At 41.4% G+C, this 13,482-nt stretch overlaps 1 protein-coding gene across 1 annotated transcript in view; it reads left to right on the top strand.

Moving 5' to 3' along the window:
• Positions 1 to 13,482, top strand: part of MBOAT1 (membrane bound O-acyltransferase domain containing 1) — a 101,861-nt gene that overhangs the window by 75,296 nt on the left and 13,083 nt on the right. Inside the window, exons 6-9 of the mRNA XM_014550298.1 lie at positions 6,134 to 6,189; positions 8,662 to 8,716; positions 10,454 to 10,637; positions 12,521 to 12,713. Of these exons, the coding sequence (XP_014405784.1) occupies positions 6,134 to 6,189; positions 8,662 to 8,716; positions 10,454 to 10,637; positions 12,521 to 12,713 (488 nt within the window). The remainder of the gene's footprint in view (positions 1 to 6,133; positions 6,190 to 8,661; positions 8,717 to 10,453; positions 10,638 to 12,520; positions 12,714 to 13,482) is intronic.

Here is a 13,482-nt window from a genome sequence, read left to right as displayed (position 1 = left end):
GGCCGACGCTCTATCCACTGAGCCAAACCGGCTAGGGCAAGGATAATATTTTCAAGATCCACCAATGTTGCTGCAAATGGCAGTATTTCACCTTTTCTCATGGCTGAGTAGTATTCCATTGTGTGTATGTATGTACCACATCTTTATCCAGTTCTCTCGAAAGACATTTCCATTGTTTCTATGTCATGGCCACTGTGAATAATGCTGCAATGAACATAGGGGTATATATATCTTTGTGAATAAAAGTTTCAAGTAGAGAACCAGGAAAGGGATTGCTGGGTATATGATAATTCTATTCTTAATTTTGGATCTAAAATGACCTGTTGGGGAAGATCCTTGAATGTCAGATCCAGCTTAATGCTGGCCAGCCAGCTGTGTGACTGCTTGGCTCTTTTGATAACTACATTTTCTCATTGTTCCACCCTACCTTTACCAGCACAGAGAACTTAACCACTTTAGGTCCAAAGATTAAGGTAAAACAGGTAGGTTTTATTGAACTATTGCTCAAAACTGAATTTTGTTTAATGTTTTGAAGACTAGGTTATTTTTCTGTTGGGAGTTGGTATGGGAAATGGAAATGGATGAATGGATACCACTTCTGGCAGCCTGCCTAACATCGGTATCAGGAGGCATTGATTTTGTGGGGGTAGGAGAGGAGTGAGAAGTAGATAGCATTGTTCTGTCTTTCTTTTTGCTCTAAACACATCTCCAACTGCCTGTTTTCCTTTAATTTCCCCCTATATTTCCTTATCTAAATTTTACTAATAATCTTTAGCTTAGGAAGAAAAAAATGGTTTTCTTTGGCTTTTCTTTTTTAATCATGAAAAGAATTCATGGGACAAAAAAAAAGTGGTTCTTCCTCAACCATGCTGGACTCAAACCTTGATTTCATGTTGGTCAGATGGTTCCCATGGATTCAAGTGCCGGGTGCCGGCTGACTGGTGTTTACAAACCCAAGGACAGGGCATACTCTACAGGGGGTGGAAAATCCGAGTGCAGCTCAAGTTCTAAGGCCTCATTGTCCTGTTATTTGGCTGCATCAAGGGACCTTTTTATGTCCTCCCTGCGTTTGTAGTAGGTGCTTGTGGATGCTGGGTTTTGCATTTTTGAAAAAAAAAGAAAGAAAGAAAGAAAGAAAGCATGAGTTCCAGCTACAAACCAACAAGTATGTCTTAGATCAGCCGTGGGCAAATTACGGCCCGCGGGCCGAATCCGGCCCGTTTGAAATGAATAAAACTAAAAAAAAAAAAAAAGACCGTACCCTTTTATGTAATGATGTTTACTTTGAATTTATATTAGTTCACACAAACACTCCATCCATGCTTTTGTTCCGGCCCTCCTGTCCAGTTTAAGAACCCATTGTGGCCCTCGAGTCAAAAAGTTTGCCCACCCCTGTCTTAGATTGTGTTATATTTTTATTGGAATGCATCATGGATGGTATTTGAGTTTTATTTTAAAATATATTTTATTGATTTCAGAGAGGAAGGGAGAGGGTGAGAGAGATAGAAATATCAATGATGAGAGAATCATTGATTGGCTGCCTCCTGCATGCCCCCAATGGGGGATCGAGCCCGCTACCTGGGCATGTGCCCTGACCAGGAATCGAACCATGACCTCCTGGTTCATAGGTTGACACTTAACCACCGAGCCACACTGGCTGAGCTGAGTTTTATTTTAAATTAGTGATTTCACGGATCTGAATCTCAGTAACTTGTGCAATGGAAGTTTGGCATCTGATCTACCCATAAGTTTAAATAAGTTGATCAATGAAAATGTGTTCAGAGAGGACTTTCTCTTAGCAAGAGCATATGGCGCTCTTCCTTACACCCTCGGAGAAGTGAGAATGTGGGAGGATTCTAAATTCATTCCTTTCAATGAACAGGTTTTAGTTTGAGGATTTCAGATCTGCTTTTTCATAGGTCATCAGTCTGTTATTTATCAGTGACCACATGTGTGAGATGTTTTTTATTTAAGTTGCTAGAAATTTCTTCAGATGTCTGAAACAGAAGCAGTATATTGTGGAAAGTATCATCTAGATGATGTGTAACAATATTTGATCCAGAGCTTCTTCTTTTCCCAAAAAAGGAACATTTTTTTTTTCTAAACAAGGACAGCAATATGGTTTTTACATAAACCTAGTGGTGCCTGTTCCATATTGAATAGTTGTTATTTATTGACGTTGATCTGTTCATTATTACGAATCGCATTGGTCTAGGTCAGTGGTTCTCAACCTTGTCTGCACATTAGAATCACCTGGGAATCTTTTTAAAATCCTGATTTATGGGCCTCATCCTCCAGAAATTCTGTTTCTTTGTTACTAATGTTGTGCCCCCCCCCCATAACAAAGAAACAGAATTTCCGTAGGATGAGGCCCATAAATCAGCATTTTAAAAAGATTCCCAGGTGATTCTAATGTGCAGCCAAGGTTGAGAACCACTGGTCTAGGTTCTCTGAGAAGCAGATGCCAAGATAGGAACAGAGTATGAGAGATTTATGGGGTGAAATGCCTGGGAGGGGAAATGGGGAGGCCACTGCATGAGGCTGGGAGAGCCATCAGATCGAAAGCATGTCTGACCTGAGATGAGAGGGGATCAGAAGGAAGAGAGGTCTTGGGCTGCAGTGCTGTTCTAAGACAGTTTTTGCAAGTTCAATGGGAAATCCTTGAGCTAAAATTCCCCAGGGCAGAGGAAACCATGCCCTGTAGGGAGGGTCCTGTCTAGGTGGCAGAACCAGAGGGCACAGCTGGAGCCGGTCAGCGATGCTGCCAGCGATGCATTCTCAGGGCCACCATGTAGGTGAACATTAGACTACCAAATGCCTTGCTGGACATGTGTCTAATCATGGAATACATTAAATTGAACCCCAGATAGAGGGAAACATGCTGTATTTCTACAGAGATAGAAAGGTAGGTTAATTTCTTGAGACATTTTATATCTTTGTTGATATTTATATTTTAAGGGCCTAAAAATAAATATATTGTTATGAATGAAATAAAATGTAGGAACTTACGTGGTTTGCAAGTTGCATAGGCACCAGACAGTGTGCCTCAAATTTAAAAATTTTGTACTGGGCCCAGCTGTGGTCCTTCAGTGGTTGAGTGTCAACCTGTGAACCAGGAGGCCACGGTTCGATTCCAGGTCTGGGCATATGCCGAATTGCTGACTCAATCCTGAGTAGGGGGCATGCAGGAGGCAGCTGATCCACATTTCTCTCTCACTGATATTTCTACCTCTCTCTCCCTCTTCCTTCCTCTCTGAAGTAAATAAAAATATGTTAAAAAATAATAAAAATTTTGTACTGGGATTTGTGCAAGGAAGAGTGGGATTTTTAATCTTGCAGGAGACAAAAGGCTTAGGAAGAAAACTGTACTGTTTTGAAAGTCACATTAGAAACTACCTTCCCTGTGATGCTTAAAGTGAGTCCCTCTCAAGAGCTGTGGTCCTTCAGTGGTTGAGTGTCAACCTGTGAACCAGGAGGCCACGGTTCGATTCCAGGTCTGGGCATATGCCGAATTGCTGACTCAATCCTGAGTAGGGGGCATGCAGGAGGCAGCTGATTCACGTTTCTCTCTCATTGATATTTCTACCTCTCTCTCCCTCTTCCTTCCTCTCTGAAGTAAATAAAAATATGTTAAAAAATAATAAAAATTTTGTACTGGGATTTGTGCAAGGAAGAGAGGGATTTTTAATCTTGCAGGAGACAAAAGGCTTTAGAAAGAAAACTGTACTGCTTTGAAAGTCACATTAGAAACTACCTTCCCTGTGATGCTTAAAGTGAGTCCCTCTCAAGAAAAACAGCTCTTGGCATCTGTTAGACATGGTGGGTCAAAGGCCTCATTGAATATCAAGTAGTGAGCTGCACTGGTCTGGTCTGTAAGATCAATTTGATCTTCTAGGAAGCGTCCGGGGAGCCTTTATTTCTGAGACCCAACTCCCAGTGTTCTGGAAAGGCAGCTATTTTTTTTTCCAATATAAAAGAGAGTCGTCACCTCAGTGTTAGCTCTGAGCACGTCTTGCTGCCTGAGCACATCCACCTCAGTGGCTCCCCTGTGTGCCACACCTTCCTCTCACCAGTCCCGGCGGAGCACAGGTGCCCTTCCCTTCCCCAGTCAGACTCACTCATCTCTTAGCCTTATACGCAGCATTCAGAATCTTGTTTCAAACATTGGCCATTGGACACGGGGCTTTGCAAATGAGATATAATGCTGGGTGTAAGTATTAAGATTTCAAAGTGTATTTCTTCGTACTTTCTTGAAAATGCTTTATCTTGTCAGTTTACATTGATAGTTTAAAATATACCATGCTTATTATGTCAAAGAGATGGAAAGTGGGCATCAGAATGAGGAGCATTAAACAGGAAGATGGACTCAAAGTAGTGGCTAAGTGCAGCTGACACACATCACATTTGTGTCCAATTCCATCCTCCACACACCTGGGCCTGGCCTGAGCTCAGGGCACAGAGGCTGTGTGGCATCCCAGGGTCCTTCCGGGGACACTGCTAGGGCTCAGCATTGCATATAAATGAGGCATCAGTCCCTGGGGGTCAGAGTTACCAATTCAGTAAGAAGCCGTAGAAGGAGATCAGAAAACCAGGATTAATTAAGAAGGTTTGAAAGAAACGATGGTGGTTAGAGCAGTGGGATTTTATCTTGTCTTGGGCAAGAACAGAGCTACTAAAAATACTAAACTAGGGTAGATGATTGGAAAAACAGGTGTATTTGAAAAATTGTAGTTTTGTTGAGATATACAATTCATATACCATACAATTTACCCATTTAAAGTATACAATTCAGTGGGGTTTTTTTTGCATATTTGCCGAGTAAATTATAGAGTAAAACTATTCACCACAATTAATTTTACATTTTCATTGCTCTCAAAAGAAACCTGTATGCATTAGCTATCACTCCTCATTTTCTCCCAATTCCCCAAGTCTAGGCAACTAGCAATCTACTTCCTTTCTCTGTAGATTTGCCTGTTCTAGACATTTCATATGAATGAAACCATACAAAATGTGGCCTTTTGTGTCTGGTTTCTTTTACTTAGTATGTTTTTAGGGTCCATCCATGTTGTAGCATGTATCAGTACTTTATTCTTTTTATTACTGAACTAGAGGCCCGATGCACGAAATTCGTGCAAGGAGCTTGGCCCTCGCAGCCCCGGCTTCATCCGGAGGGTCTTCCGGAAGGTCTTCCGGAAGGTCGTCCGGAAGGTTGTCTGGATGGTTGTTCTGCTGTTCAGTCAGTCTAATTAGCATATTAGCTCTTTATTATTACTGAATAATATTTATAGCATATTTTATTTATCCATTCACCAGTTGATGGATATTTGGGTAATTTCCTTTGGGGCTATTATGAATAATGTTGCTCTGAACATGTGTGTGCAAGTTTTTGTGTAGACATATTTTTATTTCTCATGGGAATGTACCTAGGAGTGCAATTGCTTGGTCATATGGTAACTGTATGTTTAACTTTCTGAGATACTGCCAGACTGTTTCTAAAGCAGCTGCACCTTTTAATATTCCCACCAGCAATGTACAAGGGTTGCAATTCTCCACCTCCTGGCTAACACCTGTTATCTGTCTTTTTGATTCCAGTCCTTTTACTGCTTGAGAAATGGTATCTCATTGTGGTTTGATTTGCATTTCTCTTATAACTAGCCACTGTTGAATGTCTTTTCATGTGCTTATCACCATTTGTATATCTTTTTTAGAGAAATGTCTATTCAGATCCTTTGGCCATTTTTAAATTGGTTGTCTTTTAATTATTTAGTTGTCAGAGTTCTTTATGAATTCTAGCTTACAGATACATGATTTACACACATTTTCATGCATTCTGTGAAATGCCTTTTCACTTTCTAGATAAGGGGTGGGGAACCTTTTTTCTGCCAAGGGCCATTTGAATACTTATAACATCATTCCCAGGCCATACAGAATTATGAACTTAACAATTAGCCTGCTATATTTGTCAAACATTTAATTAACTCACCCCTAATGCCTGGGCAGGGCCAGAACAAATGATTTTGTGGGCCTTATATAGCCCGCAGGCTGGATGTTCCCCACCCCTGATGTAGAGAAAGAGAATAAAAGTTGCAGTGGCACTTTTGCTAATCTTGATTGTTTTCCATCTTCCTTTTAGGCCTCTGATGATTGTCACTCAGAAGATCACAACCTTGGCATTCCAAGTTCATGATGGTGAGAAAAACATCCCTGATCCTTGCTCTGAGTCCACCTGACATTTTCCATATTCTGTACACCGTCCCAAGTTAGACAAGTGCTGGAAGATCTTGCTATATCTTGTCCAAAATTTGTAGGCCTCTTAAATTATAGCTTTTAACTTTCCCAGCTATTACTTATCATTTCCCTCCTGGATCTGTAGCCTAAATTTGCTGAAATATTTGCATTGAGAACAGTGGGTTTTCTGTTTACTTTTGGTACTCTCTGCCCTTCATTTTCAAATCTCTGAGAAGCTCATGAGGTAATAAAAGATTAAACAGCATTGGCTGGTTAACCAATTTTTAATGCTAGGTTTTTTGTTTGTTTGTTTTGCTTGGACAATTATCTAATGAGATTAGCCTGACCCTACAAAAAGCTGGGAGAGGAAGCTCTTCTCTTTGTATAAAAAATGGACATTTTCTTTACTTAAACTCTTTCTAAAAATGGTCAGAAAATTTTATTTCCACTGTTAAACCTGGGTCTCAGGGAAGGAGAATGGCACTTTCACTGGCCGGAAGATGGGCTTAAGGATGCCACGTGCAATTAGTAAAAGGATAATCTGAGGATTTGTTCCTCTTTGGCAAATGCTTTCTGACGGCGGAAACATCTTTATGTGTTGACAGGTTGAGCTCTACAGTCTCCGCTAGTTTTCTTGTTTCCCTTAAAGCCTGGAAACCAATTTCATTTTGACTCTGTGTGTTTCTCATTCATACTTAGTGACTTAGTCATTCTGTAGAGAACTGGGTAATTTTATACCGAGGATGGAATCTTTCTAGGGTGATAATTATCCTGATTTGCCCAGAACTGAGAGGTTTCCTAAGATGTGAGATTTTTAGTGCCCAAATTGACAAAGTCCTGAGTAAACCAGGGTGAGTTGGTTAGTGTTTTTGTACCTGAAAATCTACTTGGTAGCGGTTATAGACTAACATCTGCAACATAAATCAATAACTAAAATCACTTTAATTTCTGGGATTGCCAGATTTGTACTATCTGATGAGGTTGTAGAAAAAAGTGAGTGATTTTTTAAAAAAACACTGCTTCTTACATTTTTTTGTTTAGTTTACTTTTGTATTTTTATACAGGCTTTTTGCCTGAATTTACTTTTGTAAGCATTCTCAGTTTATTTTCTGGAACATCCCTTACATACAGAAAAATGTTTGTTTGCCTTTGTCTTTTTCTCTTGTGTGTGGGAGGAAGAAGTAAATTCTGGAACCACTCTCCCTTCTCTTAGGCTTGTTTCTGAGTTGCCTTTATGATTGGTGACCGTATCAATCAGTCTTAGCTGAATATACAATTACTTTTTAAAATTTATTTTTATTATCGAAAGTATTACAGATGTCCCCCATTTCCCCCCATTGACCCCCCTCTGCCCAGCTCCCCCTCTGAGGCCTTCACTGCACTGTTGTATATGTCCATGGTTTATGTATATGTACTTACTAGAGGCCTGGTGCATGGATTTGTGCATGGGTGGGGTCCCCTCAGCCTGGCCTGCACCCTCTTGCAATCCAGGACCCAGCAGTTCTACATCCCCCGCCTCCCGCCCCAGGGATATAGCAGTGCCGAAGCTGCAGGAGGCCAGGGAGGAGCCCCAGCCATGAGCCCAGCTTCTGGCTGAGTGGCGCTCCCGCTGTGGGAGCACACTGACCACCAGGGGGCAGCTCCGGCGTTGAGCATCTGCCCCCTGGTGGTCAGTGCACATCATAGCAACTGGTCGACCGGTCATTCCGTTCATTTGGTTGTAATGGCCGCTTAGGCTTTTATATATATAGATAAGTTCTTTGGTTAAATTCTTCCTGCCCCCTCCCCTTTTCCCTCTGAAATTTCTGATGCTTATGAGATGACCCTCCAGTCTCTTTGACACTCAGTTAACGTACATTTTATGGGAAGCACAGATGTGATTTGGTTGGGAGTTTTTCTGGCATGGATGAATTTTAAAAGAAGTAAAACCTCCCAAGAATTCTTTTGTGTCTAACCTGCATCAGGATTATGTTTCCTGTGTTTTGGAAGAGAAAAGTCCCTATTTCTTTCCTCATTACATTCCACACCCATGCTCTCAGCTTGTACCAGGTGTCTGCACCCAGCATTTCAGAGAGGTATTTACATGGTGTAGGCTGCAAAGGTAGGCTTATGTCTCTCATGTAGCAACAAAAGCATATACAGCATAGTAAGGAGTGTAGGAGTTGTGGAGGGTGCTCTGTGATCCATGTCCTACTGTGTGAATCGACTTAGAGTAGCCCCTGAATTCTCCCCTCTTCATAAGAACCTGTAGAGACTTTCCTTACACATGGACTTGTGGGGTAGTGCTTTGATCCAGGGCATTTTTTAAAAAAAGGAAAGCTTTGATTTATGAAACAATAATTAATCACTTTTTTCAGATGAGTTTTATAAGCTTCTCTTAAGATTAGTTATCGACTTCACTGAAAACATTTCTAAATGTTTTCTTTCTCATAGGACTAGGCCGAAGAGCTGAAGACCTGTCTGCTGAACAACACCGACTTGCTGTAAAGTAAGTTAAGTTTAACAGTATATTCTTGAGTGCTTTGTATATCAGTATGTAGAGATCTTCATTTTTTAAAAATCCTCACCTGAGGATATATATATTTTTAACTGATTTTATAGAGAAAGGGAGAGGATGAGAGAAAGAGGGAGGGGGAGAGAGAGAGAGAGAGAGAGAGATCAATAAGTTGCCTTTCTTATATGCTCTGACTGGGAATCGAATCCACAACCTTTTTTGTGTGCAGGATAATGCTCCAACCAACTGAGCCAGGATGAGATATTCATTTTTTAAAGTATTTGCATATGAGCTTCACTATGTTTATGTAATATTGTTTATTTAATGAATCTGCTATTGATGGACACTTGGGTGTCTACCAATCTTTGGCTTTACAAATGGTAAATGATGAATAGCCTTGTCCATAGGTCATTTCAGATGGGTTTGGGTAAAGCTGTAGGATCGACTCCCAGAAGTGGGATTGCTGGGCCAGAGAGTAAATGGATCTGTGATTTTGTAGTTTTGCAGGATTCTCCTTCACTGGGGTTGTTATGTCTATTCCAGAATTATTTTTATGGGGCATGTGTCTCAGGTCCTCAAGAAACAGTTATCAATGCAAATTAGTATGATTAAATGCCGGCATGAAAAAAACATAGGAGGTAAAGCTGGAGGGAGAAATACTGGCTGGGGAGAGGAGGAAGGAGGAAGGCTGATGAAGGTGGACTTTGGCCAGTGTTGACATGCAGTAGAAAGGGGGTGGGTGTTCCAGAGGGAGGAGGCTATGCAAAGTAGGAGAATAGCATATGAAAATAGAAATGGCATGTGGGGTAGCATATTGGGGATGGTGGTGCAGCCCTGGCCTAGAGTTCCTACTAGAGAGTAGTAGGAGGAGATAACTGGGAGGAGTGAGAGGGTTCCAGGTGGTAAGGAGATTGAGTGCCTCATTTCTTCATTAAGAATTTGAGACTTGGAACCAATGGAAGATCATTGGAAGAGTCTACTGAGTCAAGTTCTTTGCTGAGCATTATGGGTGTGTAAGTGCTATAGGCATAACCCCAGTGACTCGTCACCAATGGCATTTTAGGAAGCCTTTCCCCACAATTCTGTCTTGCTGGAAGAGCATGCCCCTCCAAATGCCATGAAAGGACTACACACAATGGCTCCTGCAGACTCTTTTCCCTGCTGCTACCCTTGTCTATTGACCTCATGCCTGGATGCCAAAGCAGACAAGAGACTGTTACAGTGGTGTTTTTGTGTGGCTTCTTCAGGTAGAAACTGGTTCCACCCATCCTTTGTTTTGTGTTTATTTTAGTAATTGGGAGGGAGTTTTGCTATTTGAAAGCATCTCAATCAACTAACAGTAGGTTTGGATCCTCCCCACCTCCCCCGACCCCTTATGTTTATTACTTTCACCTTCTCCTGTAGAGGGCTAAGGTTGATGAGAAAGCATTTCCCACCCTCAGAGTTGCCTTTGCTCTAGGCCCCACCTTCTGTGCTTATAGCAGTGACCAGCCAGCAGAGGGCGCCATGGAGTGCTGCCTCCTCTCTGAGCCACTCACCTCATTAACTTTTCCTTTCAACAAGATTTCTCTTAGGCGAATTTTAGAGAAACAGAACAAGGAAAGATCCTGTGATGTTTAATAAACTGTAAAGGTAACACTTGTGTTTACGATTTTCTTATTTGAAAATATGAAAGAAAAATTAAAGACTGAATACTTTTCAACCTTTTTAAAAAAAACTCTATTTTCACAGAGTAAAACCCTCTTTTTTGGAATACTTAAGCTACCTTCTCAACTTCATGAGTGTCATAGCTGGACCGTGTAACAACTTCAAGGACTATATAGCCTTCATCGAGGGGAGACATGTACACATGAAGCTGCTGGAAGTGAACTGGAAGGAAAAAGGTTCCCACAGCCTGCCAGAACCTTCTCCCACTGTAAGTTTTTAGTGCCAAGTGTTTACCCAGATGCCCCAAGTATTAAGTTTTGCTGCCAGGGCTGACTCTCACTAATAATTGTTCTAATTCAAAAGCCAAGCTGTTTAACAGAAAGTTTGGCCAATAACTTTTCCCTCCATTTGTTTAAAATACTGATACTGGTATTTATTTGCAGTTTTCTGTATTGGAGAAACAGATGCTTATTTCACAGAACTGGTCATTGGCTGGGAATATTAAAGCAATCCATCCATTAGTCAACCAGCCAATATTTAGTGCCCACAATGTTCTTAGTACTGTACTAGCTAACACATTCAAATTTATGGGAGTTTTGTCTTTATGAATATAAATTAATACACAGCCAAAGGATAATATTCATAAAAGGTAGTGGTGGGGGGAGGAAGTGGGGACCAGAATAAATGTGCTTTTTATTGGAGAACCCGCTTGTTTCCAGGGAAATCAGTTTTACACTGCCCAAAGCTTGGTTTTAGTGTCATAAATGCTAAAATCTAGGCAAAATTCAGTATTTGAAAATTTAAGTGATTTATTAATTAAGCATGAATTTTCAGATGGTTTTGACACGGCTCCTCACACCTTCTAGTTCGTCAAATGTCTCAGCTCCAACTTGTTACTGAAACAACATAGGAGTGAAGTTGGCGATAAGATACCAAAGTGTAACCACAGGTGTTTCCACAGTGTCTGTCACAGTCGTGCTTTGGTGTTTCACATGCTTCTGCTTAGAAAATATTATTATTGAGTCTTAATGAATATCATTCTCTAGGAGACTCTTGCATTTTTGTGCACAGAGAAAGTGAAGTGGGGAAGTTATGTTTTGGCTAGAGACACATTGATGGGAGGGGCTGGCACCCATGAGCTAAGTGGGGGGACTGGTGCCCCATCAGTGGCTAAGCGTGGTGAGCATTTAAGTGGGAGCCAGGCACTGTTCTCGGTACCTTATATTCATTCACTTAAAACCCAGCCCACCCTCTGAGGGAGGTGCTATTACTATCCCTTTACTATAGTTAAGGTGTCTGTTTTTATAAAGTTGGGAATTATAATTGTGTTGATGTTAAATGACATTCCCTGGAATGCCAGGCAAACTGGGCAAAATAACTCCATCCAGAGGAATTTAAAATGTCAGTACATTTCCTGAGCGGTGTGGTACAGTAGTTAGACCATTGGCCCACACACTGAAGGGTCTCAGGTTTGATTCCTGTCAAGGGCATGTACCTGGGTTGCAGGTTCGGTCCCTGGCCCTGGTTGGGGTGGTGTGCGGGAGACAACCAGCCCATGTGTCACTCTCACATCGATGTTTCTCTCTCTGTCTCCCCCTCCAACCTTCTACTCTGTAAAAATCACTGGGGAAAAAATATCCTCTGGTGAGGATTAGCAAAATAAAATAAAATGACAGTACATCTTAACCCAAGAACAGGCTACATTTATCCTTCACACGCACAGAATCTTCCGAACTAAGCTCTATCCTCATTGCCGGCCATTCAAACCCATTTCCTTGGCTGCTGGCTACAGAAGTGGAAGGCAAATGACTATTTCTTTTGAATGGAAGACAGCCACCCTGTAGTACCTGTTTCTCTTATGTTTTGGGTAATGAAACCATCTACCCTTCGTTGGTAGAATTTGCTGGTAAAAGTTTTGTTCCATTTTAGATGCATTCAGTCCTCAAGTGTGAAGTATGCTTTGCATCTAAATAGAGCACCGTGCCCGTCATGCCATTTGTGCTGTGAGGAAAAAAGCCTGTCACCACTCTGTCAGGGAACGTGGCCAGAGCAGCTATCCCAACAGCTTTGTTCTCCACGGGCCCTCGTCAAACTGTCTTCCTCCTACAGAATCTTCTGAGCGATCCCACTGACTTTCCCTCCTCATTTCAGGGAGCGGTGATCCACAAGCTGTGCGTGACCGGCGTGTCTCTCCTTTTGTTTTTGACGCTCACGAAGACCTTCCCGGTCACCAGCCTGGCTGATGACTGGTTTGTTCATAAGGCAAACTTTCTGACACGGCTGGGCTACTTATATGTTGTCATGCAAGCCTCAAAGCCCAAGTACTACTTGGCCTGGACGTTAGGTAAGTATGATGGAGTGGCCCTAAATGAAGGAGGTCTTTGAGAGAGTTTAAGATGGTTTTTGAAATAATGTTTTAATTTTAATCTGAATTTTATTCATCTTCAAAGTAGTCTACATAGGGTAACTTAGTGAACTTTACAAATAGGGTAAACTTAGATAAACTATCCTATATTTAAGGGACATTTGTCGTTAATTAAAGGAATGGGGAAAATTGGATAAGGGAGAAAATCAGGATAAATTAAATATTTCATAAATGCTAAAATCTAGGCAAAATTCAGTATTTGAAAATTTAAGTGATTTATTAATTAAGCATGAATTTTCAGATGGTTTTGACACGGCTCCTCACACCTTCTAGTTCGTCAAATGTCTCAGTTCCAACTTGTTACTGAAACAACTAGGAGTGAAATTGGCGATAAGACACCAAAGTAACCACAGGTGTTTCCACAGTGTCTGTCACAGTAGTGCTTTGGTGTTTCACATGCTTCTGCTTAGAAAATATTATTATTGAGTCTTAATGAATATCATTCTCTAGGAGACTCTTGCATTTTTGTGCACAGAGAAAGTGAAGTGGGGAAGTTATGTTTTGGCTAGAGACACATTGATGGGAGGGGCTGGCACCCATGAGCTAAGTGGGGGGACTGGTGCCCCATCAGTGGCTAAGCGTGGTGAGCATTTAAGTGGGAGCCAGGCACTGTTCTCGGTACCTTATATTCATTCACTTAAAACCCAGCCCACCCTCTGAGGGAGGTGCTATTACTATCCCTTTACTA

This window comes from Myotis brandtii, unplaced genomic scaffold (genome assembly GCF_000412655.1).
Source record: "Myotis brandtii unplaced genomic scaffold, ASM41265v1 scaffold592, whole genome shotgun sequence".
Lineage (NCBI taxonomy): Eukaryota > Metazoa > Chordata > Mammalia > Chiroptera > Vespertilionidae > Myotis > Myotis brandtii.
The sequence above is the reverse complement of the archived record's forward strand: the minus strand, read 5'-3'. Positions and strand labels throughout refer to the sequence as shown.